Source organism: Habropoda laboriosa, unplaced genomic scaffold (assembly GCF_001263275.1).
Source record: "Habropoda laboriosa isolate 0110345459 unplaced genomic scaffold, ASM126327v1 scaffold212, whole genome shotgun sequence".
NCBI classification, from domain to species: Eukaryota; Metazoa; Arthropoda; class Insecta; order Hymenoptera; family Apidae; genus Habropoda; species Habropoda laboriosa.
Window position 1 is genome coordinate 3,831,467 of NW_017100509.1, and position 27,440 is coordinate 3,858,906.

At 39.4% G+C, this 27,440-nt stretch overlaps 1 protein-coding gene across 4 annotated transcripts; it reads left to right on the forward strand.

The window, feature by feature from the left end:
* Nucleotides 1-3,548: 3,548 nt before the first annotated feature.
* On the forward strand, nt 3,549-27,296 carry LOC108576292 (myosin-IIIb-like). 4 transcript variants are annotated; one of them, XM_017939256.1, is made up of 17 exons: nt 18,024-18,133; nt 19,047-19,381; nt 19,580-19,861; nt 20,296-20,880; nt 20,955-21,346; nt 21,549-21,877; nt 21,958-22,464; nt 22,698-22,984; nt 23,086-23,360; nt 23,502-23,872; nt 23,973-24,083; nt 24,175-24,431; nt 24,511-24,719; nt 24,831-24,911; nt 25,250-25,414; nt 25,624-25,645; nt 26,062-26,132. In XM_017939256.1, the coding sequence occupies exons 1-17, from the start codon at nt 18,118-18,120 to the stop codon at nt 26,071-26,073; spliced, it is 4,236 nt and encodes a 1,411-aa protein (XP_017794745.1). In that variant the 5' UTR covers nt 18,024-18,117; the 3' UTR covers nt 26,074-26,132. The 4 variants fall into 4 exon arrangements, with proteins under 4 accessions (XP_017794744.1, XP_017794743.1, XP_017794745.1 ...); XM_017939255.1 differs by lacking the exons at nt 18,024-18,133; nt 25,624-25,645 and adding an exon at nt 3,549-3,774 and having other exon boundaries at nt 26,062-27,296; XM_017939254.1 differs by lacking the exons at nt 18,024-18,133; nt 25,624-25,645 and adding an exon at nt 17,564-17,642 and having other exon boundaries at nt 26,062-27,296.
* Nucleotides 27,297-27,440: the final 144 nt, after the last annotated feature.

The window sequence follows — 27,440 nt, forward strand, 5'->3', positions numbered from 1 at the left end:
CTCTATACTCTGTAAATACAGTTTGCCGCTCGTTAAGTATCAGCGTTAATTAAGATTAGAAAATTATTACTGTTTCAGACCTTAACGCCACGAGGTATTGCGTTTGTATAGATGTGCGTTTACAACGTCAGCGAGGAACATCTTTTATACTACAAAAGACAGTAAACGTACGAATTTTTATAAATGAAAAATATCGTACTCTATTGTTCTCTAATTTTCCTCCAGATAAGTTACAATTTGTTCACGAGAAAATTTGGTGAAAAAGAAAGAAGAGAAAGATGGTTACCGCCAAAAATATTTCTATTGAAAATTCGTATCATGAGAGCTGTCGTGAAAAACGTACAGCAATAAATTGAAGGAATAGTTCAGCATGGAATTACTTGTAATATGAAGTTCAACACCGCATAAGCGTTTATGTTTAATTAAACTTATCACAGAGTTTCGTGCAGTAGGATATATGTATACATTTCCTTAGCGGAGACTTCACTCTAACAGAACAATGTTAGAACAAACAGCAACCGTTGTTAGTGTAAAACACGAACTGTAATTGTAATTGTACGCCTACGATAATAAATCTGTTAATTAATACAGCCGAATTCATAAATCACCGCGAATATCTGCTGTTTCTAAGGAAACTAATAACAAGACTAATGTTCACCTAAACGTGAAATCGCAAAATGGTCAGAAAATAACAGGAATACATACCGCACAAGCTCGTCAGTTACGTCTTCAAAATGTACTAGAAATTGTTGAGAGGATTGGCGGAGAAAGGATCGCGATTTTTCGAGGAGAGTTGGTTCCAGGTAAAAACATACAAGCACGCAAAAATATTAAAAATAAAATGACACAAAATTAGGGAGATAAGATGACCGATACATTTCGCATATTTATACGTTTCACTTTCCGAAAATTCCAAAAGTTGCGACAGAGAAAATCTGAAAACACAAATTCTCACTGACACATGAGTGTAGCTTTTATTTTTCCGGAAATTCCAAAATTTGCGACAGAGAAAATCTGAAAGGCATAATCTGCCAACAAGCAAAGCAGTAACTAGGTAAAAAATTAGATCACTTTCTTCCAACTTTGAGAAAATCCTCCCTGAAGAGATTAAGATACCTAAAATTTCAATATTTGTTACAGAGAAAATCTGAAAACCATAATTTGCCAACCAGGAAAGCAGAATCAACGTAAACAATTAGATCACTTTCTTCCAACTTTGAGAAAATCCTCCCTCGAGAGATTAAGATACGAATTCGCGAAAAAAACCTTCGTCACCGGTAAAATATTCCTACACATCGGACCAACGACGAAGAAACATTTATCACAACTTGTTAAACTTTCACGCAGTTAAATGCATCATCGATCGAAAACCAAACCTGTTATCTTCCTTATCGAACGTAACTGTCCCCGCATCCTCGAGCGCGCACGTTCGCCATTCCGTCGAACAACGGCAAAATTTCCGACGAACAATCCGATAAACTCTATTGAAAAATCTGCAAGGAAGAACGAAACGTGGTACAGAACGTACTGATGCATGAAAAATCGTGAAACGATATTTTCCAGATAGGAAACTACATATATCTCCCCCCCTTTCCGTTTGTTGATGCGCTACTTGGTACGCGGAATTAGATAAGAAACTATCCGATATAACTTGTCACAGTCATAGCCCAATAATTTGCCGTAAAGAAAATTCACAGGAATACACGCCGTCCTATTGAGTTTCGCCGATAAATCATCCTGCTAGAAAGTTTAATCACTTTGAGGTAATAAGTACGAAGAAAAGCTACATAAATACACGGTAAAACGTTTCTAACGATGAACTTTGATAAATAGATAACGAAATTGATCAAAACTGTAAGTAAAGGAGTTCTCGTCGAGTAGAACTTAACCGGCGAATGACGCGCGTTTTATTACTTCGTTAAATGTTTCCTACAGGTGTATACTGTTTGTGATTTCGTGTATATGTAGCTGGGTACGGAAACAAGCACTGTTACACGGTTATGGAAAATGTGCGAGAACGAAGCGGAGGAAAATGCAGCGGCGAGAACGGTAACGGTAGGTAAAACTGTGAAATATGTGCCTTCTTCGTTCATTACGCTAATACGCCGCTGATTATGTAAATTTAACAGTCTCGATGAAATATCGTATAGGATACGAGACTGTGGAGAGTATCTTTCAAAAGCGTGTTAATACATTCGAATCGCTTAATACGCGACGAGTTTAAACTTAGGAATCTAAGGAAATATGTATTCGTTCGATTAAAATGTAGGATCGAAATAGATTTTGCTTCTGGATTGGATCGACAAATTCTTGATATAGAAAACGAATGCAACAAAAGTTGCACTAACTCATATAAGATGACATAGAAGCTGAAATGAGAGTGTCCGAATATTTCCGTTTAGGAGAATTGGATGCGTTAAGTCGAAGAAAGAAATTTGGAGGATTTGTTGAGTGAAATTTTGGCGAAAGAAATTTCAGTGTGAGCATTTTCAACGCTCGATCGGTAATTCTCTTTAGACAGGAGCAGCGAACGTCGATTAAAAAGGAAATTCTTTATTCGGCTAAAATTCGACGCGTTCAGTCAATTTTCGGCGAAAGAAATTTCGCGGAATTTTCACTGCGATCTTTTTCAACGATCGGTCGATAATTCTCTTGAGTGCGGAACAGTGAATGTCGATTTAAAAAATTCTTTATCCTTCAAAATTCGATGCGTTGAGTCAATTCTTGAAATTTCAAGAGATTTCGCAGAATTTTCACTGCGATCATTCTCTTCAGACGGAAACAGTGAATCTCCGTTAAAAAAATTTGTATTCATTCAAAATTCGATGCGTTCAATTTTTGGCGAAAGAAATTTCCCAGAAATTTCAACGATCCCTCGACAATTCTCTTCAGTCCCAAAGCAGCGAACCTCGATTAAAAGAATTATTATCCATCCAAAATTCGATGCGTTCAATTTTTGGCGAAAGAAATTTCCCAGAAATTTCAACGATTCCTCCATAACTCTCTTCAGTCCCAAAGCAGTGAACCTCGATTAAAAGAATGATCCATCCAAAATTCGATGCGTTCAATTGTTGGCGAAAGAAATCGCCCGATACCTCTCTTCAGTCCCAAAACAACGAACCTTCACTAAAAAAATGATTATCAATTCAATTTCTGAATTTTTGAAAGAAATTTCCCAGAAACTTCAAAGATCCCTCAAAAATTGTCTTCACTCCCCGCAACAGCTAATCTCGACGAAAAAAGAAAAGAAGAAATATTATCATTCGCTTGAAATCGAGCACCGGCGCGCGTCGGAACAGCCAGAAAGACGTTAAATGTCAAGCGTGCCTGATACGAATCGGAATAAATTTCGTGTCAATCGGACGGACGATCGGATAAGGCTAAAAACGTAAGCGGAAGGAGTAACGGAGCATCGTGAGAGGCAAAGAGGAAAGGAAGCAAGAAACGGCGAGGAGAGGGGCATCAACGTGGTTCCCGGTGCTCGGGCATCAGCCAAAGACAGCGGCAGCACTCGCGTGCTCTGCTCTTCGCTCGCCGCCGATCCTTTCTGTATCGTCTCGGCTGTACAGTACCGGTTAGACAGTCACGTAGTGGCCAAGTGCTGTGAATTTACCTCTCCGAGGACTTTAAACTGCTCTTTTTTCTCTTCTTTCTTCTGCGATCGACACGCAACTGGTTTCAGGTATCCTCTCTGGCCATGTTCACGTGAGTCTTCTTCTTTGCCAACCGCGGGGGAATCCTCTCTTTCTCTTAATCGTTCATCAACCGAACCGGGTAAGCTACATCCTAAACATTTACCTCGTATACCTGTATTTGACAGTCACGTTCCGTTACTAAAAGCAACTCCTTCTAAAGAAATATTCTATCTTTCTGGTAAAACGAAGTTTAAACTGAAACTGACATCAGAAGCAACTTGTTTACGAATTTAAGAGAGTTGAATGTTAGCGATGAACCAGATAATCTCAGGGTCTTACCAAGCTTCCTCTTCAAATTTAGAACTGTACTGTGAGAATACGAGGATTAAATTGCCGATTTACGTGGCGTATTATAATATGAAGAAGAAAAGAAAGTTATCACCGGTTATTTTCCATAAGGATCCGCGAAAATGCAAATTCAACTGTAATTTCGACCGATTATCTCACACATGCGTACTTCTAGGCTCGCTGTTTTCGCGTAAACAATAACGGTGCGCGCTGAACTAAACAATCGAGGATATTAAAGCAATTATCAGGCTTGCAACAGAGTGCGCGTAATCTGCTTAAAATAATGCCAGTTCTGTCACGGTACACGTACATCAGGTTCCTGCCGATGCATTATGCACAAGGCTCGATCCATCGCTTGCATTTGATGTTAGCACTCGAAGCCTGGCGTACAACAATTCAGTCAAGATACGTTATCTGTCTGTACCTTTACACTCGGAACTCGTAACGTTTTCATTAGTTACGATATTCGCGAAATATATTCCACAGCATGGTGATTGCTTTGAAAAAAAAAAAAGAACACTTTGCAACGCTACGTAACGTTTCGAATTCATTGGCAAACGCGTCAATTAAACGCGAGCCGCAAGCTGAAACGATTCGTGTGCTTGCTCGTACCATGAAGCGTGAAGTATGAAAATATCAAAGTAGTGTAACAAAAAAAAAGGAAACAAACCGTACTTCAACGAACGTTTCGACACTAACCTACGCATACGTAAAATCCTCGCTTCTGATTATCTTCGAGATCGATTCGCGAGGATGACAGCTGACGTTGACGAATCGTAAAACCTTGGAAAATTATACGCATTGCATACGTAAAATCCTCGCTTCTGATTATCTTCGAGATCGATCGACGATCGATTCGCGAGGATGACAGCTGACGTTGACGAATCGTAAAACCTTGGAAAATTATACGCATAGGGAAAAATTGCAGTGTGCGAAAGTAAAGATCGTAGCGTAGTCGTGCAAATATTTGTCGGAATGAGGAGATTAAGGATGATCGAGGTGTACATACTTGATGTTATCGTGGTTCGATGTCTCGGAGCAAACATCACTCGAACACGGTGTTTGGAAAAGAGAGGTACCTTGAACTCTGCGAGAGATAAAAGGTCAAGAACGAAGTTTGCCTGTTACATTCGAAGAGCAAATATCGCGCGAGGTATCGAAAGAAAGGTAGAAAGGCTGGTCAACTTGCTATATAGGGTGCTTTCAATACCCACGTGCTTTACAGAAATGGCAATAACCAATGGAACCAGTTATAAATCGGCCGGGACGTTAGCGCGGTGCTTTGTGAATCACCAAAGAGAAGCTTGTCAAACACCGCACCCAGAAATGGAACTCGTTCATTTCGTTTGCCATTCGGTTATTACGGTATTGTGGCCGCAGTTTCGTTCACGTGCCTCCGCGGAAACGTGAAAACGTCCAGGAAATTAGAAGGAACGAGAAAATAGAGAGCCTTGGATGTTGTTCGATGATCAGAGTAGGAAGATTCGAGTCAATTTCTGAGCCAAAATGATTAACTTCGATTTTTTCACGTTTCTCCAATTTTCGTGTCGAAGTGCTGAATTTTTCATGGTTGAAAGAAATTCGATAACCTTTCTTTGCTGGAGTTTTCTTCTGTTTTTTGACGAGAAATTTTTAAAAGTTTTAAAGATTTTGTCATAATAATTTCGCTTGTGTCGTTTAAAATTTCGCGCGCAATTCACTTTCTTCGTACTCGAGTCTATTATCTTCGAGAAACCGTTATAAACGCACGTGTGCAAATTATAAAACGAGAATCGGACGTTTGTTATACTTCGTTGCTACAAAAGACAGGTTGATAAGCAATAATACTTAATAACGGCGCATGTAATGGGTCGTACTCGTAGAATGATAAAAAAATTTGAATGCTCGATATTGTACACTTAAATCAGTGGTATTCGATTTGTAAGAATTCCACGTTGAACGAGTAATTTCAGAGAGGTGAGTGGCCATTTATGCGGAACGATAAGCATTAGGATTCGTCTCTCGGTAAAAATTCATCGCTGATTATGTGCAAATTATAAGAAGGAAGCGTTCGAAACATGTTCATTAGAAGACAGAAAAAAAAATAGAAAAAGTACAGAAATTATTAAATAAAAGAAAGTCAAAAGTTATGCTCGTGAATGTATCGAATGATTACAACAGGTACCGCCCAGTGAAAAGGTATAATATCTGGTTCATGTTAAGGCCTTTCTTTTCCGTTCGTGCTTTCCCCAAAAATTGTTCGATCGAGAGCATAAAATCCCCTGCAAAATTTAATTGAACTCGTTTTGGCCAATTATTATTCTTTTGTATTCACATTCCTTTTGCTACAATGTAAAGCACGAAAAACTGACTTGTTACCATTTGGGTCGATGTATCTACCTTTCGTTCTGTACAAGGTGTTCCATATTAATCTCAACGCAAAATCCTCTCGAAACAAAAGTAAGTTCCATTGGAAGCATTTTTTCGAATAGCAAATTCGAGAGATAATCGCGTGTGTAAAATGGGACACCCGGTATTTACCTGGACGATTTTGTAACAATCGGTGACAAGCAACGGATAAAGACGGAAAATGATGAATTCAGTGCAGCACACCGCAACGTTGCATCCTATTACGTTAATTTTCCTTTTTTTCTTTCACGCGCTCCGTTGCATTCAGGAAGTGCATTTCCACTTTCTGTACGATCGATACGGATGTCTAAATTAGAATTTCGCGCGATTTGCGAAGCACGATGTGGAAATGTCGCGTGAATCTCGCCGCGAGGGTCAAATATCTGTTCGAGGATTTCAGATCCTCGGTCAGAGTAGGATTTTCCAATTCTATTTCGCCCCGGCTGTGTTTAACTTCAGAGAGAAATATTCGTATCGTTTCGCAACAGAAAAGTCATTATCGCGGCAGAATTTCTTTTGCAAGGAAATGTCTTCCCTCTAATTGTCTTTAATTACAATCTCACTTGAAGAAACAGCTGGCGGGGAAGAGAAGTTGTTTTCGTGGAATCTAGTTTAATTCGACCAGGCGAAGGAACATTTATTTTATATCCAGCTGCAAATGTAATAATAGGTGTATTAAATGCTCTACGATTATTGCGTCCAGTTTTCGTAGCGTTGACACACGTAATTCGAGATAATTCACTGTTGTACGGCAATTTTCATGGAAGTGGGCAGTTTTTACCGTTTCTATTATCTTCGCTGTAGTTTCTAGTAAATCGAGGGAATTAAATAAGAAAGTGAATCGGTCGGTACTTCGATTTGTTGGGCGGTTTCGATTCACAAGATCGTGACGAATGTCCGAATAACGATACTTTCACCGATTTTAGCTCGATTTCCTTTGTCTTGCACGGGTAGAATCGCGGTACCGATTTCTGTTCCCCGACTTCGTTATCGTCCGCGACGGAAACGTGTTGTAAAATAACGCGTAACGGTAGAAATGACAATGATACGCGTGAATCATAACGGGAAAAATCATAGCAATTCTTGCTACACGCTGTTCCATGAAAAATTCGACGATTACGAAATGAACCGCAAGTGATAAAAGTTGTATCGTGGTTTGTAGATCGAATTCGAACATAAAAGACAATTCTCGCGATTTTTAAAGAATATATACACTACACTCGTTCTCCTTTCATTCTTGTATAGCTTCGATAGGATGCAGACACAATTAAGCTAAATAATTATCAACGAAGTTAGTGTAAAATTTGTCGGCGTGATCAATAGCAGAGCCGATTTCTTCAGGTAAAAGCACATGACTTTTACTCATGGGGTGTACTGAAGTGTAACATTTTTTCCAACAACCTAAGCGATCTTTCACGGTTGACGAATAACTGTACTGCGGAATATTCTTACAAGCCGTCTGCTAGTTTATGAAATATCGTAAAAAAAGGTCGTTAATTAAACGACATCGATAAGTATACCAGACTGAAAACGTATAAATATAAAGTACTTTTCATTTGGAAGAAGAAAGAAAAATGAAATTTAATATTGCCTAATTTACTGAAGCTAAATCTTCTTTTAAATTGTGAAAGATTTAATGAAAACTAGACTAAGAACGATGGAAGACCCGAGATATCGGTTTTTTTATTGCAAGACGCAGGTTGATGGAAAGTAAACAATATTGGTGGAAAAGTGTGTGTGTGTGTGTGGTTAAATACGCTTTCCCTTTGCAAAAATTAATAACAGAAAAGTGAAATTCGAAGCTGATACTTATGGACAACCGTTTTACCTTCACCGTGCAATTTGCATGGACACTGATCGCGTAAGCTTAAATTGCTTAAAATTGGAAAGGATCGAGAAGAGAAGAATGCAGGAAATTGAACGTTTTAATTTCACAAGATAGAATAAACTCTCCATATTTATGCGGTTTTCGTTCTTGAGAATAAAAGTAATTAGTGTTTCGCTTTGGGAATTCATTTATCAACGTTACGCGGTATTTAACGAAAGGAGAAAGAGACAATCTAGAAGAAAGGGTACCGAGATCAATGATCTGGAAAACGGCCGTTCGGCTCTGAATCTTCTCGAGGATCGTCACCTCTTCAAACGCGGCCTGACTTTCATCCGTACTTAATTACATCCTTCACACTACTTTCCTTGGTTCTTAATGCAATTGTTGTCCATCATGTAATTACATTTCGTTTCATACCGCACGTTGCTTCGTCGGTGTTCGCCGCTTTTCCAAAAGCCGGGGAACCGTGCAAACGGCAATCCGCTGGATTTTAAATCCCTTCTGTGTTTTCTGACGTCATCTTTTCTTTATATATCGCAGCAAAATTGTAGAAATGTATTTTTCAAGTTTTGCTTTATCGTATATATTTTTTAATTGTATTTTAAAACACGATATTAAGTACTTGTTACCTTTCAGAGATAGTTGTACGCTTCGTTAATTTTTTAACTGAATATATTTCGAGCGACTGAAGAAGTTCAGAAGAAAGGAGGTAAATTCCGTTTTTGAGAAATTGAAGAAGAAAAGTTAACTTTAATAGGAATGTAATCTATTTTTTATAGTAAACAAGAGAAAACACCGAAGAATATACCGACGTCTCCTAAATTTATCAGCTGAATTTATGAAATAGAATACTCTTCGCATTTATGCCATTTTCGTCCATTTGGTTTTTGTATTCACCTAACGCTGTATTACAAATTATAGGTATCGCTTTATCGAGTTTACAGGTGTTCAATTATTTCTTCCCGCGACACCGCAGGTAGCATTGAAATCACAAGGAAGGACTGTCGGAATTTCAATAGTCATGCTTACTTTGCACGTTGACAAATCTGGAAAAAATCGATCATCCGTGGTCCAACATGTCATCTAACAATGTTTCATAACTTCCTTTCATCTTTACCGACACTTGACGGATAACGGACAACTTTAAAAATGTTGCTTAACCCTTGCACGAAATTTCAAAGTTACAAGAAAAATGTAACTGGTTTCTCTAAAGATTTATCAATGTTTATTAGATATTCAGTCGGAATTAAACAAAACTTCAGCCCTAACGATACGTTTAATACCAAAGGAAGAAGAGCTTGTCGCTCAATTTTCGGTGAAATTAGCACACCGTTGTGTAACCATTATTTTCTCTTTTTCCAACAAGTTTGACAACTTCTCTGATAGCGTATAGTATCGATGCAGCATTACAGAACGCAGTCCAGAAACGTGAATGCATACGGAACGATTATGCTAACATTCTGAACACCTGTTGCATTTTGTTCATTCGTCACTATTCTTTTCTTCTCGGTTAGCATAGTGGGACACGTCTGTTCCACTCTTCCACATACCGCGGGGGAAAAGCTACCGGTTATTATAAACGGCGGATCAGATTAAAGTTAATTAGATTCCGAAGCTTATCGCGCGTCGTATAACGAATTAATGATCTACAAAATGGAACCAAACTACAGAAACGGATCAAATCAGGAAGCGTGAGGAGAGTCTGCCCGATCTATTGTCTCAGCCGTTCGTGAGTATTCCCTGACATTGTTCGTCGCTTACACACCTAAATAAGCGTGGGCGTTTCATTTCCATACAAAGCATCCCGGTTGCATTCATCGGCTTTTCAATTATTAAAAAAATCGTAATTACCGGCGCTGTTCGTTATGTAGGAAGTGTGTTGCGCAATTTTGCTTCGCGGCAGGCAGATTTTTCTTCTTCTTACACCGTCCAAAACTCTGCAGGACGTATATCCGCGAACGTTGTATCTGTCTACGTTGTTGAGATTTTTCCAGACACTTTGAACGTAAACACGTGATAAAGCTTCATGATTCGTGGTACGTCGTAGAAATTTCGATCGTTAAAAGAAACTATGCTTGGTTTGCCTTACGTTCACCTCCTCAACACGTTCTCCGTTAGGCCATTTTTGCAACGAACTTTTAAAATGTTTACCTTGTCCAACAACCTTGTTTCTTCTTTTTCTTGGAGAAACACCTTTTTATCATTTTGTACAATTTTTACCTTCTTCGGTTCGTTTAGTTCACGTTTTTAAGAGAGTAATATGAACCTAAATGGCGATTTATTTGCTTCCTGTGACATCTTTATTACGAATACTCAACTACCTCGATTTATTTTTATTTCCTTACTCTCTTTAGTTTTCTTTACCAATTTATAATTAGGATAACAAGGAATACTCACGATAATTGTAACAGTCATCAGGTTATGTTGTTCTTTTTAATCCTGACAGAATAAGCACGGTATTTGTTCGATTGAAAACTGCAGTTATTTTCAAGAATTAAGCACTTTTACGAATGACAAGTACGAAGCAACGAGTACATTATGTATTATCGAAACTAATGAAGTCATCTACGTCATAAAACTATGCTAGGCGCAGGAAGTACGAGCTACGAGGCTGTAAAGAAAATATCACTGTCACTCATATACGAGTGACGTGATAGAGAACGTGTTTTCCGATCGAGCAATGACTCCTTAGCAAACATTCTAAGCGATTTGATTATCGCTATGGTAAAGTTACATATAAAGTGCTTCTTCGAGACAATCACAATGGGTGACAAGAGTTATTCAATGAGAAATGGCGATGGAAATGTCAGAAAATAGTCAAACTCGGAGTAGGGTGGGCGTAAAATTAATTAAACGTTTCTACGTTCTCGCAACAATGTATTTTACACGAAGACTATTTCCGCGTTGACTGAGTGTCGTTCGCAAAAGTACGCGTTCAACGGTCTGGTGAAGAGTGCGTACGCGTCGTCCTGCCGATCCCTGTCCACCCCTACGCGAACAAACCCAGGGAAAAACCCAAAGGGACGAGTCGTCGCTGGGCCTGGCTTCAAGGTGCTCGCTTCACCGTCTTCGGGATGGATTTTCTCACAGAAAAGTGGCGGGAAAGTTTGAAATATTTGCAAAGTTTTCAATCGATATTTCTGTTAATTTCATCTGGATTTTAAAAAATTGCACGAAATTGTCCAATTTGAGAATTAGCAATATAAAAATCCTTGAAACATTATCAAGAGAGGTTTCTATTAGTTTCGTGTGGGTTTTAAAAGAATGCGTGAAATTGTTTGATTTGAGAATTGCAAAAATCTGAAGTTTAACGTAAAATGGTTAACATTAATAAAGTTGTAATATCGATCCTAAAAGTTTCTTGTCGGAATACGAAATTAGAACGTACCACTTCAATAAGGTAATTCGATGAAGTGTATCATGTATCGATGTCACGTTTCTTCTCCTATAACATTCGAAAACCAGTGCACCATGAATAGTGGATCTGATAACATCTAGAGATCAGTTATCGTGGATAGAATTTTCTTGTCAGCGGTAATATATTCTTGTAACTAATTTTTAGAAATTACGATATGATTAATACTACTCTTTAGTACTACTGTTTAATTTCATTTAAAATAATCTCTCTACTTCGATTGCTTAACCAAAATTCATCCTATTATTAGCTATAATTTTTCAAATGAAAAATTTTGACAGAAATGAAATTTCAAAATATTCAAATAAATATTGTCAAATTTTCTGAAAATATTAAAAACAATAATTAGGCAGTTTCTGGTTTCGTGAGAATATTTACTTTTTGCATCACACATACATAGATAATTAGTAGAATTGATTGTGTTGGATATGGAAATAAACTAATGTCTTTCTTAACCTTTAAACAAACTTTCTTTATTTAACTAGAGATTTACTGGATTTACAGGCTCTGTTTAGGGTATCCCTTTTCTACGTGTTGATTCATTTTTCACCGTAGCACTCGAGGACGAAATATCCAACAAATTGGAAGTGTATTCTGTGAATTCGTCAAGCACGATTTCCGACCGGAAGATTGCTACCAGAAATGATACTAATCATTGAGAGTAACAATTGCTTATTCTCTCGTTTTCGGTTATGCTGAATTAGATGTCTTATTAAGTGAATTTCGCTCGATATAGGAAGTACCTACACTTCCGTTCGTAAACATTGAAACGCTTGTTGAATTCGAAGCAAATCAAAACAGTCGTTAATTCATATTTGTAATGGAATTTAGGCCCCCTTATGGCTGATTAAAAGGACGAAAATACAATGGCTACGTTGAAACGTAACGAGTATGAAAGCAATGGTCAAAGGTTGGAAAGTAGGGCTTCGCATTATTGTGGAATTAGCACACTTTTACAAAGTCACAGGTGGCACCGACACGAAGCAAATTTTATGCATCCTCTGAAATACTATGCAGGTACCTTTCCTCAATACTCGCGCGATGACAATTTCAACCAAGTAATATTCCACTTTACACGCGTAACATATTAATTCAATCGATGAATTGTCAATTTTAAAAATACACATTTCTACCTACCTTATCATTTTTTTCCAATTTTTCACCGAAACCGTAAAAATGATCGTAAAATCGACGCCGTTAGTGGAGGAAACATTCTACACAAAACCTGCGTAGCGAAGATGTTTTTTCTCCAAAGAAAAACTGTTCAACCGTAAACTTGCAACTATTCTCGGTCTGACACGCGACAAGTTCGACTTTGCTTCCTGATAGCGTGACACGTGCGATCTGTGAGATGAATTGCGGTAATATGAAAAGCAAAATACGGCAAGTTATCGTGTGGCACGTTATGTCAATTCATGCTGGCGCAATTCTTAAACGTTTACGTCCTTATTGTGCCGTGATTTGCCCCGAGAATAAATTTGCACGTCGGAAGAACCGCCGAAACAATCGCGAGAGGGGAGGAAAAAAGAAGAGAGAAAAAAAGTAGAGAAGTACCGTTCGGTGACAATTGTCACGGTGGAAACAATCGTAAACCAGAGCGATCCTTTCAATATTCAGCCGGTTCACACAACCGTCTAAGCGTGTATTTAGTAGCTACCGGAATTAATATCGCGGCTTCGTTCTGCACCGACAAGCACACGATATCGATTTCGAGGAAGCGCGATCCAATTTTATGTCGCGATGAATGGGAGCAAAAATCAAGCCGCATAAAAAGAGGCGCTGAAAGCGAAGTCGGTCACGGATCGGTTTGCGGAATCGGCTGCGAAACCGCTGCGAAGAAATTTTGTTGTTCAGCTGTAACATTGCTTGGATCGTTGACAAATGATATTTGCATATTTTCTTTTTCGGTAAAAGTTTCTCCTCCACAATATCGTAGAATTTCTTATTTAAATTATCGACGTGTAAAATGAACAAAATCAGAACTTCTACAGTATGTCTACTTCTTAGGAAATGTATCATTCTAGAGATTTTAATATCTAAATTTTATAATCATGTAAATTCACTATACTGTTTTATTACAAATGAGTGATACCGTGATAGTGAAAACCATACCGTTACATCCTCGTGGTGTGCAAATCAAACCATAACCACGAACTGCCCTAGTTTTGGAAAAATGAACGTTTCAACGAATCAATTGGAAGTGTACAATAAAATTATATTCACTTTGCATCGCCATCCATTTAACTTTTATACCTACTGAACACACTAAATTAAGACAACAAACTAGTTTTGGTAAAATTATCATTTCCACAAATCAATTGGAAGTGTACAATAAAAAAAAAATTCACTTTGCATTGTCATCCATTTAACTTTTACACCTATTAAACACACTAAATTAACACAACAAACTAGTTTTGGTAAAATTATCATTTCCACAAATCAATTGGAAGTGTACAATAAAATTATATTCACTTTGCATCGCCATCCATTTAACTTTTATACCTACTGAACACACTAAATTAAGATAACAAACTAGTTTTGGTAAAATTATCATTTCCACAAATCAATTGGAAGTGTACAATAAAAAAAAAATTCACTTTGCATCGCCATCCATTTAACTTTTATACCTACTGAACACACTAAATTAAGATAACAAACTAGTTTTGGTAAAATTATCATTTCCACAAATCAATTGGAAGTGTACAATAAAAGAAAATTCACTTTGCATTGCCATCCACTGAACTTTTACAGCTATTAAATGAAAGTTCAGTTGAACTGAAGTTATAGAACGCGTTCAATTAAAGAACAAACTTCATTAGTAAAAGGAAATCAATAACTACTACTTTATGCAAAAACATCAATCGGCTGGATTCGTCTGAAACTGTTCTAACCTGTACAGCTGCATATGCTACGATAAAAAAAAAAACAGTTAGAAATTAATTTCTCCAGTTATTAACTTTCTTCGAAGAGAGCGATTCGAAAGAATTAGCATAGATGTCCAGTTCAGGGTGCATTGTTCACAACAGTACACAGTTTAAACATTACGCAGGAGTAGTACGGCCATTGATGGCACGCACTGTACCGTTACGCCGTCACGCTGAAAGGAATAAAACAGCGGAACCATGAGTATGCGATTGGAAAAGCCTCTGACCTTTCACTTCATCCAGTTTGTCATTCGAGTGATACTAAATCACATTATAAACCGTACCACGTAAAAATAGAAAATTTCTCTGGTCATTCATGTCTTTCTATTTATTACCATAACCTATAACCACTGTAATTTGATATTTAGAATTTTGTCCATACAGTTGAGATAGTGCAACGAAAGTACGTAAAATTGAAATTTAGCTTTCATATAAATTAACGTTTTACCAAGTAACGACGGAAATGTCGAAAGTTTTGCGGTAACACGAATAATTTATAAACGCGATCGTTTGAGAAAAGTCTGTAAGCAAGGATTTTAATGACATGGCAATTTATGTCTATCTTAGATTTTCACGTCGAGACCTCGTTTTACAATTTACGTTGAAAAAATTCACTGGAAATATTCAGAAAATCGTCGAAGAAACGACTTAACAGACTACGTTACATTCGACTGGCACGAAAAATATCGAAGGCAACATTGAATCCTGCTCGAACACGTAAAACGAAAGTAACCTTGTTGAAATTTTCCTCGAGTTTAACTCGATGCATGTAATTATGAGAAACAAAAATGAAAATCCTCTCCTATCGATCCTCTCCACTCGGTATTAATGAAAATTGCTTAAACGAGAATACGATCTACTTTCTACACCTATTTACGCTACGCATGTTTTCTCAAAATAGAACGATTAATTATTCCTTACGGGCAGCACAGAACAATGTTACTTTCTCACAAGAGAAGCACACGAGGACAAAGAGACTGTGACGTAAACGAGTTATAATTGAAATCGATAATCGTTAATAATGAAATTTTCGTAGCCAATGACACAGTTGTAACTGAGAAGCCACTATGTTCGTGACTTGTCCGGCTTATGCACCACATTAGGTGCAGTCAAGTATTGTCCAAGGCAGTTGGACATGATGATGCAGCTAGAGGAGACATTACTTTACAGTTGGGGCCTTTAAGCCAATTTTACGTCGGGTTTCTTCGCTCTAATACCCATCTTACCACGTGACTGCCTCGCACAGTCACCGGTTATTGTTTACGATTGATAGCACTGATTGAAGGTGCCGAGAAATGGAAGAAATTCAACGATCAATCGTTCGTTTCGTCGAATAGGTGAGATCACGATACAGAGTGTTAATTAGGAACGGCGAAACAACAGTTGACAATACTTTCGAAACGAGCGAGTAGGCGAGTATTACAGTGGGGGAAGCATCGATCTGTGAAATTGGCAGGATTCTTATATTCTACGTAGAAGGCACTAATCAGTTGCTGTGTTCGACGAATATTTCTTTTTCTCTTTCAGTTCGGAAAAAGAGATATTGTTCAACGGTAAAACTACCGACCGGGTCAAATTTGACCCATTAGCAACTTTCCAAAGAAGAGTAAACGTTCGATAAGCATTATCGTTTGCGACTTTCTAACTTGGTTTTCTGCAAGTTTCAAGGAATTTTTCAGTCGTGTTTCAAGTTACAGAAAAATTTACTTGGAAAAATTTTGATTCAGATGATCCTTCTGGTATTCGTGTACGAATTCGAATGAAAAAAATTTCTTTCAAGCTTGGTTTTTCCGCGACAAACAAGATCGTTGTTTTGCAGAAGCTTTCAATTACAGCCTGAGGTAGGGGAAGCTTTTGCAACGTGCTTTATTTTCCCTCTTCGATTCGCTTTTCTGTAAAACAGAATCTGGAGCGAGCGTTTGCATATTGTAGAAACTAGATATCCTCGAATTCGAAAATCTTGAAATTTCTATAAGAAAATATCCGTAATATCGGAATACTTGGCAAATACATTTGCTTTTTCTGTGAAATTTTTCAAATACCAGCAATACATCATTTCTCTTCCTGTTTCGAATGAAATATTAGATCAACATTGTACCCGTAAATTATATCACGAATGCTAGATACAAGCGTAGATCTGTACATTTGACACACTTCGCACTGCTGAACGTGACTCCGATGGCTATGCACAATAATTAACACCAGCGTGCACGCTTATAAGATTATAAAATTATCCGTGTACTTTAGCATGTCTTTTCATTTACATTTCAAAGCAACGTGCAAGCTTTAATTGCACGTTATTTCCCTTAAACAAAAAATTAATCGTACTTCATGAATTCCTCTAATTACTACGTTTATCCTCATCGTGAGCATCGCTTTAAAATACACTACCGATCAAAACTTTCGAATTACCTGTCAATCTCTTGAAAAATTTGAAATTAATATTACGAAGATCGACAGCAATTTACTTTGTTTCTCTTGATTCGAGTAATGAAACATTCTTAAAATTGCTAAGTTTTTATTTTATCCAAATTTCATGTAACTTTCGATGCACGGTGATTGAAAACTTTTAGCCGGTAGTGTAGCAAAATATTATTCCCTCTCTCCTTTCGAAATAATTTTGCATCGAATTTAACGATTCGTTGCTATGCACTTATTGCCATGATTAATGTTCCCCTATTCACGGCAAAGTAAAACTTAATATTTGCAAAGTTATGCCTTCGTTCAGTTAATCAAGATTCGAGATCCTCCAAGTGTTGTCCTCTATTAATTTCGCGACAGAACATCGTCTACACAACTAACACTCGTGATCCATAAACGTCCTGTTTAATTTCGTGTTACAAAATGTCATTCGAAACCACGAGTGGCTTCGATCCTTAGACGGCTTCATCCAGTGGCGTAGACGATTTATTATTATACCCTGAGTAGATTTTCACGCAGAAAGCGAAGTGTGAAATACTACAAATCCAGTTGAAACTGCGTATTTCTACCTAAAAAAAAAAAAAAAAAGAACAAAATAGCACGATAAATAACGAAACGATACCGTGTAATATCTTGGAGAACGAAAACATTGAAGTAGGCAAATTTATCGTGCTTCACATCGTGTAAGTAGTTCATCAAGTTAACAAAAGAATAATGCCGCATAAATTATTCTCTCGTAAAGAACGAGTGATTTATTTATAGTGATTTATTAATTTAACACGTACATGTATCGAATATACACACGTATATATGTAACTAATTAGGAGTCCCTGTTATCGGGGAGAGATCAGGTTAATATATTTCGTAGATATCTAAGCCTATTCGAGCTGTTACGGTATTAATATCAAGAATCAAAATGACAGAGATACACACGGCATAGTCTTCTTACGAGACCTATTTTTAAAAGCAAGCAGAAATGCGCCGGTCTTACCGAGCCTAATCTCATTAGGGGTTAACAGGTATCTGGTTAGAAGACGAACGATCCAGTCGTATTTCATACCTGGTCAAGTGAACAATGTTCGTCGAAATCGCTGGAGCTTAAATGAGGCATCGAGACTTTTGAGATTTTGAGAGTGCGAGAAAAAAAAGAAAGAAAGAATGGGTGACATAATCGGTCAGTAAAGCAATTCACGTAACCAGAAAATTTTTCAGTAGGAATAATCCGTAGAAAGTGCAGTGAAACCGGACATTAAAAGTATATGAAACTCTCACGAGAGTTTGGTGGTTTAATTGTTGTTAAACTCGGAAGGAACATCGAACGAGAGAAAGTGCTTCTTTATTTTTCCTTTTTACGCTCTGGACGTAGTGAGATTCTCTTACCTTGTAAAACAATAGAATTGCGTAATCGCTAGTGACAATTAGCCGTCCTAATGTGAGAAACGCTGAATTTTTCGAACTTGCCTCTTTAAAGTAGCTGGATAATATATTTTCCTATGTCTGTTCGATGTAAATTTCCTTTGTAACGAGGAAATGTAACGTTACGTAATCTGCTTCACTAACTTAATATATGTAATTCTCCACCGCATACCTGTATTAATGGAATCACGAATTTCTTATGCAACAGAAATCAATCATTTTCATACTGTCAACGTGTCGAGTTATTTATTCGACGTTCTCTGTTTTCCCTGTTTCGTAACGTTACGGTATCGGATAAAACTTGTTCTCGTCAAAGTTCTACGCGCGCTTTCTTCGATAATATTTAGTTTCCGGTCGCGCTTTTTTACGCGATACGTATACGGTATAGCAGTGACAACTTTTCTTCTCGCGGTTCACCGCAACTTTCTACAAGACTTGATCTAGGAATTAGTTCACCGCCAGTACAGTCTTGTTCTCCTGGAAAAATACCCGCAAATGCAGCCTAGCATTTTTCATATCCCGGCGTAATCTTTTTTGGCTGAGTAAAAAGGTAGCCGCGGTAAATTACTAACTTTAAAGATACCTCTGTTACGATCAAGAGTATGGACAATGTTCGAGATAAGCGTGTAATTTTCTGTAAATCTGCCATTCGACGTGATTTCTTTTTGCAGAAATGACCGGCGGAGGGACCAACATGGCGTACCACGGTCTAAGCCAGCACGTAAACTTCGACGTGATACCAGATCCCGGCGATCGTTTCGTACTGGAGGAATTAATCGGCGAAGGAACCTACGGAGAAGTTTATAGCGCACAATGCAACGAAACCGGGAACAAAGTTGCGATTAAAATCTTGGAGAACGTGGCGGACAATATCGAGGAGATCGAGGAGGAGTACCTGGTGTTGAGAGATTTGAGCCTACATCCGAATATCCCTGTGTTTCACGGATTATTCTTGAAAAGAGCGAAACCGGCGCAGGAAGAGGATCAATTATGGTTCGTCATGGAGGTATTGTCACTCTAATTTTCGTCTCATAACGCAGATAGGAAAGCGTAACGAATATATACAATTGGTAGGATGATTGTCCCATCCGAGCTGTAAATATCAGCACCCGTAGATTGTGACGATCTTACGAAATTCTGTGGTTATCTGATCTAACGTTTCTAAAGATGGTTAAACAGCTGAAAGATTTCGTTTCGGTTGTAGTTGTGCACCGGAGGATCGGTGACCGATCTTGTCCAAGGTCTGAAGAGAAAAGGAAGACGCCTAACGGACGAGCAAATAGCTTATATCCTCAGGGAAACGGTGGAGGCGCTAATTTATTTACACAGCAATCACTGTATGCATCGAGACGTTAAGGGACACAACATTTTGCTTACCGACGATGCACACGTCAAATTAGTTGATTTTGGCGTGGCCTCGCACCTCGTAGCAACACTAGCGAGGAAAAATACCTCGGTCGGCACGCCGTATTGGATGGCACCCGAGGTACATTAGACGAAAAATCAGGGTCACTCACAATTTTCAACATCTTTCGGACTTTCAGTCGAATTCAATAATAATTTGTGTTTCCTCCCTTTGCTTCGATTACAGCATGTATCCTTTCCTGCATACTCTGTTTTATCGTGTCCTTGATTTTTCCATGATTTTGCCAAATATCTAGAATGCTTTTATTTAAGCCAGCGAACGTGGTGACTGGTAAGAGATTTAGATAAACTGCAGATATTCTCAATTGGATTCGTATCGAGAGATACTTAATAAGGCAGAAAGACAGTGTTCGTGACTTCCATATATCACCAAAATGCGAAAGGTGTTGAAAACTCTGAGTGCCCCCAATTTTTTTCGCCAGGGGCTGTAGAACACACTAAATCCTACTTTCAGAACGAAATTAATAACCGACGAAATTAACGAATTCCGAACAGGTGATAGCTTGCGAGCAACAATTGGACTCTTCTTACGATTCCCGATGCGACGTATGGTCAGTTGGGATCACGGCGATCGAGCTAGCAGAGGGAGATCCACCTTTGTCCGAATTGCATCCGATGAGGGCACTTTTTCAGATCCCCAGAAATCCACCGCCGTCTCTGAAGAATCCTGATATCCATTCTACAGAGCTGGTAGACTTTATTACGGAATGCTTGGTGAAAGATCTCGAACACAGGCCATTTGCCAGCGAATTGAAAGAGCATCCTCTGCTGCTGAACGTTGACTCGAGCTTGGAAAAGATCCAAGACGAACTTCAACAGGAGATTCGTCGTCAAAGAGCTGACGGAAGAGTGCACAGGCAACCCGAAGTGACCACCAAGCATGGAAAATTGAAGACTGATCGCAAAGCTAGGCCGCAGAAGATGTACATGGACGATCTGGCTGCGTTGGACATGCTTTCCGAGGATGCTATCGTCGACCAATTGCAACACAGATACGAACAAGCTCAAATATACACTTATATTGGAGATATACTTGTCGCTGTTAACCCGTTCACTAATCTGGGACTTTACACTGGAATCGTGAGTATCCCTCGAAGTTTCTTAATATTATAGAAATATTAAGCGTCGAGGTAAACTTTGACTTGCTCGTGCAGGAACAAAAGAGATACAAGGGCCAAGCAAGATCGGACAATCCACCTCATATTTTCGCAGTCGCCGATGCTGCTTATCAAGCTCTGTTGCACCAACGACAAAATCAGGCGATTGTAATTAGCGGCGAATCCGGAGCTGGAAAAACCGAAAGCGCGAATTTGCTGCTGAAACAGTTGGTTTACCTCAGCAAAGCTCCGAATCGTAACTTGGAAGAGAGGATCCTTCAGATAAATCCGATAATGGAGGCATTCGGTAACGCGACTACGGGAATTAACGCGAACTCGTCGAGATTTGGGAAGTACTTGGACTTAACGATGACTAAAGGTGGTAAAGTTACCGGTGCCAGGATATACGTGTATCTGTTAGAGCAGTCTCGGGTTGTGGCTCAAGCTGAGTGAGTATATTTCGATACACAAGGTGGGCTAAGTAAAACAGGTGTTTCCATACGTAATTTTCAATGGTTTTATGAATAAGAACCATGAATAAGAAGAAACGGGAGAAAAATGGAAGGAAGTTCCATCTTCTCCCTGTTTTACAGTGACCCATTTTCCATCGCAAGGAACGATTTCGTGTGTTTAAACTGAGCTACTTTTCAGAGGCGAACGTAACTTCCACATATTTTACTACATGTACGACGGTCTGGAGGCGGACAATCGCCTCTCAGAATTCTACCTAGACTCGAATGTCCACAAGCATCATCGATACTTGACAGATCAAAATCAAACGTCTCAAACGCATATCGACAAATTCCAACAATTAAAGGCCGGCTTTAAATTGCTCGGATTTCGAGACAGCGAAGTGGACACTGTGTATCGTATCCTGGCAGCGATTCTTCATCTCGGTGATATCGAGTTCGGTGAAGTGGCCAGTGAGGATAACACTGATAACAAAAGTCGTGTAATCGACGCAGCACCTTTGCACAGAGGTAAACATTCTCCCGTTTCCCGTGCTTTACTTTTTTAAAATAGAAGACTTAAAAATCGAGACGTTTGTAACGTGTTTCAGTGTCACAATTGCTCGGTGTCGAGGAGAACGATCTTTTGGACGCGTTGACATCGAACTCGGTTATGACCAGAGGAGAAACAATCACGCGGAACAATACGGTGGCCGAGGCGTGTGCAGCGAGAGACGCGATGGCAAAAGGGCTGTACGGTCGATTGTTCGACTGGATGGTCAATCAAATCAACTGTTTACTATGCTTCAATCGCTCGCCAAACTACGAACCGCTGGCTATCGGGCTACTCGACATTTTCGGCTTCGAAAATTTCCCGAGAAACTCCTTTGAGCAACTTTGCATCAATATCGCGAACGAACAGATACAGTATTACTTCAATCAACATATCTTTACGTGGGAGCAACAGGAGTACATGGCGGAAGGAATACCGGTGGATTTGGTCGAGTTCTCGGACAATAGACCCGTTCTTGACATGTTGTTAAGCAAGCCGATGGGTCTTTTGGCTTTGTTGGACGAGGAAAGCCGATTCCCTAGAGCCACGAACAAATCTCTCATCGGTACGATACTTTTTAACACTTTCTGTGCCGCGTTTCATATTTCCGCCTTTTCCTATTTTTTTGACTCAAACTATGCAGCTAAGACGATAATTTGTTGAAACAATTTTTCCTTTGCTCTTCGTAGCGCATCTTGATAACAATGATTTTTGCAGTTTTATGAAACTGTTAGTCTCGACAATGGATTCACTTTGAATCGCAGCTTCGTGGTAAATAGTTGTGCAATTATGTTACAGAGAAATTCCACAGCAACATCAAGTCCAAGTATTACGTACGACCAAAGTCAGACGCTATTTGCTTCGCGGTTCACCATTTCGCGGGACGCGTGGTTTACCAAGCGGAAGGATTTTTGGAGAAGAACAGAAATTTCCTGCCGCCAGAAGTCATCCAACTTGTCAGGCAATCTCAGTACGATATGGTTCGTTTCCTCTTTCAATGCCCGATCACGAAGACTGGAAACTTGTACTCGGCGGTGCACGAAACTGACTCGAGAAAATTGTCGCAGTCGAGTCAAAATACGAAGGTATCGATTTGTTAATTGAATTACACCTGCAGAGCAACGAAAAATTGAAATGTAAGTAAAGTTAAAATTAAAATTCGCATAACTTTTTCAAACGATCTCAGGAACGATACTCCAGTCGTGGATTGGCGTCACAATCTAGAGCTCAGCAAACTGTCGCAACTTACTTCCGGTACTCTCTGATGGATCTGCTGCAGAAAATGGTGTCAGGATCGCCGCAATTTGTGCGTTGCATAAAGCCAAACGACTCGAAGAGCCCGCGATTCTTCGATAAGGAAAAAGTGGTGAAACAGCTGAGATACACCGGTGTCTTAGAGACAATTAGGATCAGGCAAAATGGGTTCTCGCATAGAATACCGTTCAATGAATTTCTGAAAAGGTAACGTAATTGTACATTATTCTATAGGAAAGTCTATGAAAATTTGATTCGTTCGGATTTATCACTGGTAAATATTGAGAAATTTACGAAACACGTTGACTCGAACGTTGTTCATTTCTACGAAGTATGTTCCTATTCCAGATACTGTTTCTTAGCGTTCGGTTACGACGAACGCGTGGTAGCTAATCGTGACAATTGTCGTCTGCTTCTGATTCGCCTGAAAATGGACGGATGGGCGCTAGGCAGAACGAAAGTTTTCCTGAAATACTATCACGTGGAGTTCCTCTCGAAGATGTACGAGGAACAGCTGAAGAAAATCATCATGGTACAAGCGTGTGTCCGCCGGTGGCTCGCTAAGATCAGATTCAAGAAGCAGAAGTGGCAGTTCGCTGTATCAGTCGTGACTCTGCAACGACATATTCGTGGATGGTTGTCACGGAAGCATTTGCTGGAAGAAATGAAGAAGAAGCAGGAAGAGGAGGAGGAGGCAACTGTTCTGCAAAAAGCGCTAGGTAAACAAATTTGTCAGATTTCTAACGAAGAAGAAGTGTCGCGAGTCGTCGAAAAATTAAAAAGTTATTTTAAGTTATGAACTTGACGCCGTTCCCACAGAAGAACAGAGAGAAAAAGCTGAGGCAGAGCAGGAAGCGGAAGAGAACGAAGACGACGAGGCCTCGAAGGACGAACTGAACCAAGATGACGCTGCAGTTATAATTCAGAGTCGTGAGTTTATCTGAAACATACCTAACCGTGAAGATGTTACGTTAAACTCAACAGAAACCAGCTGAGAAATGAAACGTTTTCGCGTCTGCAGACTTCAGAGGATACACAATTCGCAAACGTTTCGGACCTGAGCTGGAAGAACGTTTCAAGAGGATCTTGAACAACTACGACGACAAATTCGAAGCGCATAAAGCGTTGTTGCGCGAAGGTTTGAAGAACGAAGATGCAGCGTTCATCGTTCAACGATGGTACAAGAAAGAAGAGAGAGTTAAGAAGAGGAAACCTCCAGTAAAGGACAGTGTGCATCCTAAATTAAGACAAGCCGATCTTATACAATTTTCTCAAAGTGTAAGCCGCGGATATTTTCAACAGCGACAGATTTTCTTCTTCCAATTTCATTCTAATCTTTTGTGCAACGGTGTTGAAGGTTCACATGCAAAATCAGGACGTGCACAAGAATCTGCGTCGCAATAAGCCTGGAGTGCGATTGAACGACGTGGAAGAGCCACCTCCGGATTACGTTCGACCGGAAGGATTCAACATGGTGCAGCCTATCCTGCAATATCGAAGCGGCAAACAAGTGGACGGAGAGGACACCGTTAAATATTATCGTGACTTGAAGGACGAGATGAGCAGGTAAATAGACGTAATGGTTCGTTGGGATCGATTACACACTCGCGTTTATTCGAAAGAAATGGGAAATTCGAATGCTCAATTTTCCAATGCTTTTGGCACTCGCATCGGAAGTGGTTCGGACTTCGAAGAAGAAGAAGTTGGCTGGGACTTACCGTTGATACAGCTAGAAAATGACCTTCACCCATCGTCGAGGTACATCCATAGATCGCAGAGATCTTTTATCAAACATTCAGCTATGGCGAAGTAGTGTTTCGACAGTATATTGAATTTCCCACAGTGTTGAACAGTGTGAATATTGTAGAGGATCTCGTGAAAATTTGATCCTTGAATAGTAGAAGTATTATAGAGAATCCCACAAAAATTTACATACATAGTAGATCAGATTTCTATGCGACTATGTGAAGAAGCTCTTCACAATTCAGCATGTAATTATTATTATAGAACCATGTGGTTGTCGTTGAAGCGTATACGCGAAAAGTGACGTAGAGAGATTTTGCAGGAGAATTGGGATTTTTTCTCTTGAATTTTAGGAGCCGAATGGGCCAGGTTCTCGAAGTGAACGCGGAGAGGAGAGAGCGTTTGGAAGCTCAGGGCGACTTTGCGATAGCCTCGGAGCAACAACTCTCGGACATATGGCACAAAGCTCTGGGAGATCCGGACGAGAATCAGCAACAAGAGAACTCGACCAGAGTGGGGTAAAGTTAAGCTTTCTCTCACGACTAGTCAAGCCATTTACTACATTATTGCCTAATCTTTTGAATTTCCCGTCTAATCGTTACGTTCGTTTCTTTCATTTTGTCAGACCCACAATGCATTGTTCAATAGACAGTATCGTTGAATTAATCACTGTAACATAGTTAATTGAGTTCTACTAATCTTTCGTTGTGTTTCTGTACCTTGCCAGAGGTATCATGGCAAACTTCCAGGTAAAATTATAAACTTACGCCATCCGTAGACTGTGTCACACCCATTTTAAATGATTTCATTTCATTTAGAAACTTTTCACGTAGTCTCTGACGTAAATAGAAGAGAAAATCAATTTATCTTAGATACGTATTTCTTTTCTTTTTTTTCTTACTTAAAAAGACACTTTCACATAGAAATTGAAGAAAAAAGTATGCATGAAAAATTAGCACAATTAAGGCACAAAGAAGATAATGAAAATTTCAGTAATAGTAACATAGGAACAATGAAACATTCGCGTCACGAATATTTTACTCGAAAGAGTATTCTCTTCATTCTCAAATTTTCATTGATCAACTGGTAGTGCTGATAAAATCGACGATCGAGCTACTGCATCCTAGGAGTAGCTGTTCGATTAAAACGAGCATTTTCTTTGCAGTACACGGACTAATCACGTGCCTATCAACAACCTGCGGTCCCCTCAAGTCTATCCACACCGTAGGCAATTTCCAGTCACCTCTTCGAATCTCAACAATTCAAACGGCCTACGATCCAGATACATCGACCGATACAACGGTGTAAACGAACGGCAGCAACATTTCGTTGGTCAGCAACGTGTCGTCAATGGGCACGCTGTAACCGGTCATCAGAACGCGCTTAATGGAGGCTCTAATTTTACAAACGGGCATCCGACATTTGCCAATGGACACGCGCTTCTAAACAGTCCTTATAGCTCCGTGAGCGAACGCGAGGCCGCAATTAACGATCGTTCGAACGCTGTTAACGAACACTCGTCGTCGCAGAACGTCAACCTGCCTACCGGGCACCTGTCTTCCGGTAACAGATACCGAAACGTTGTCACCGGCTGTCAGAACGGTTTGTTCGTCAATAAAATGGTCGTGAAGGACGATCTGGTGAAACCGTCGAGATTGAACAACGCTCTTAAGAACCGTGTAATGGATCGTCTGAAGGAGATACGACCGACGAAGGAGAACGAGAATTTTGGGAAACATCGACAAACCGCCGGGGACGGTAAGATTAGAAACGATCGATTGGTGAATTCGCAGAACGCCATCAACGGTCGATTAGGTGTGAAAAAGGAGATTGGGAAAGATACGTTCGGTATACCGACCGATCTTAGACAAGTGCTCAAGCCCACTGTTGTCCAGAAGCGACACGAGATCTTCAAGGTGGATTACGATCCGGAGGATATAAACGGTCCGTATAATTTTAGGCAGCTATTGAGACCGGCCGAGTATCTTCCTACCGAATCTTTGAGAAAAAGAAAGGGCAGCCTGGCTTGCAACGGGGTCTCAGCATCGAAGGATAAAGTTCCTGAGAGGCACGTGAAACGAAGAGCGCCGCTGGCACCAAATCAAAATAAGCATGTTAACGGGAAGAAGTGAAACCGCGTTAACATGATGCCTAAACGTTCAAATTTTCCGAGGAAAGAAATGTTTTACAGATATTTTAAGGGCAATTAAACAGAGCGTAGGATAAGTTATCGATCGAGTGTATACGAGTTCCAGAGAGATGTTTCTTTGTTATTCTTTTTTCTGACGAAGATTACGTATGTTGTTGTAAGCACAGAAACGACACGCGGCTTAGCTTTATTAAGAAGTATAGTTCCCGCAAGAGATACACGTTTAGTTGACATAACGCAACAGTAATGTAAACTCGTTCATTTTACAAAGCGAACTATCCACTGGTGATGTTATTGTTATTGTCACGCAAAATTGAATGATGTGTCTCTCCTAACCAGTGGTGGATTTGCAAGCTTATGCGAATTGAGTTTGTTTGTGCTGTTTTTCTTTCTTT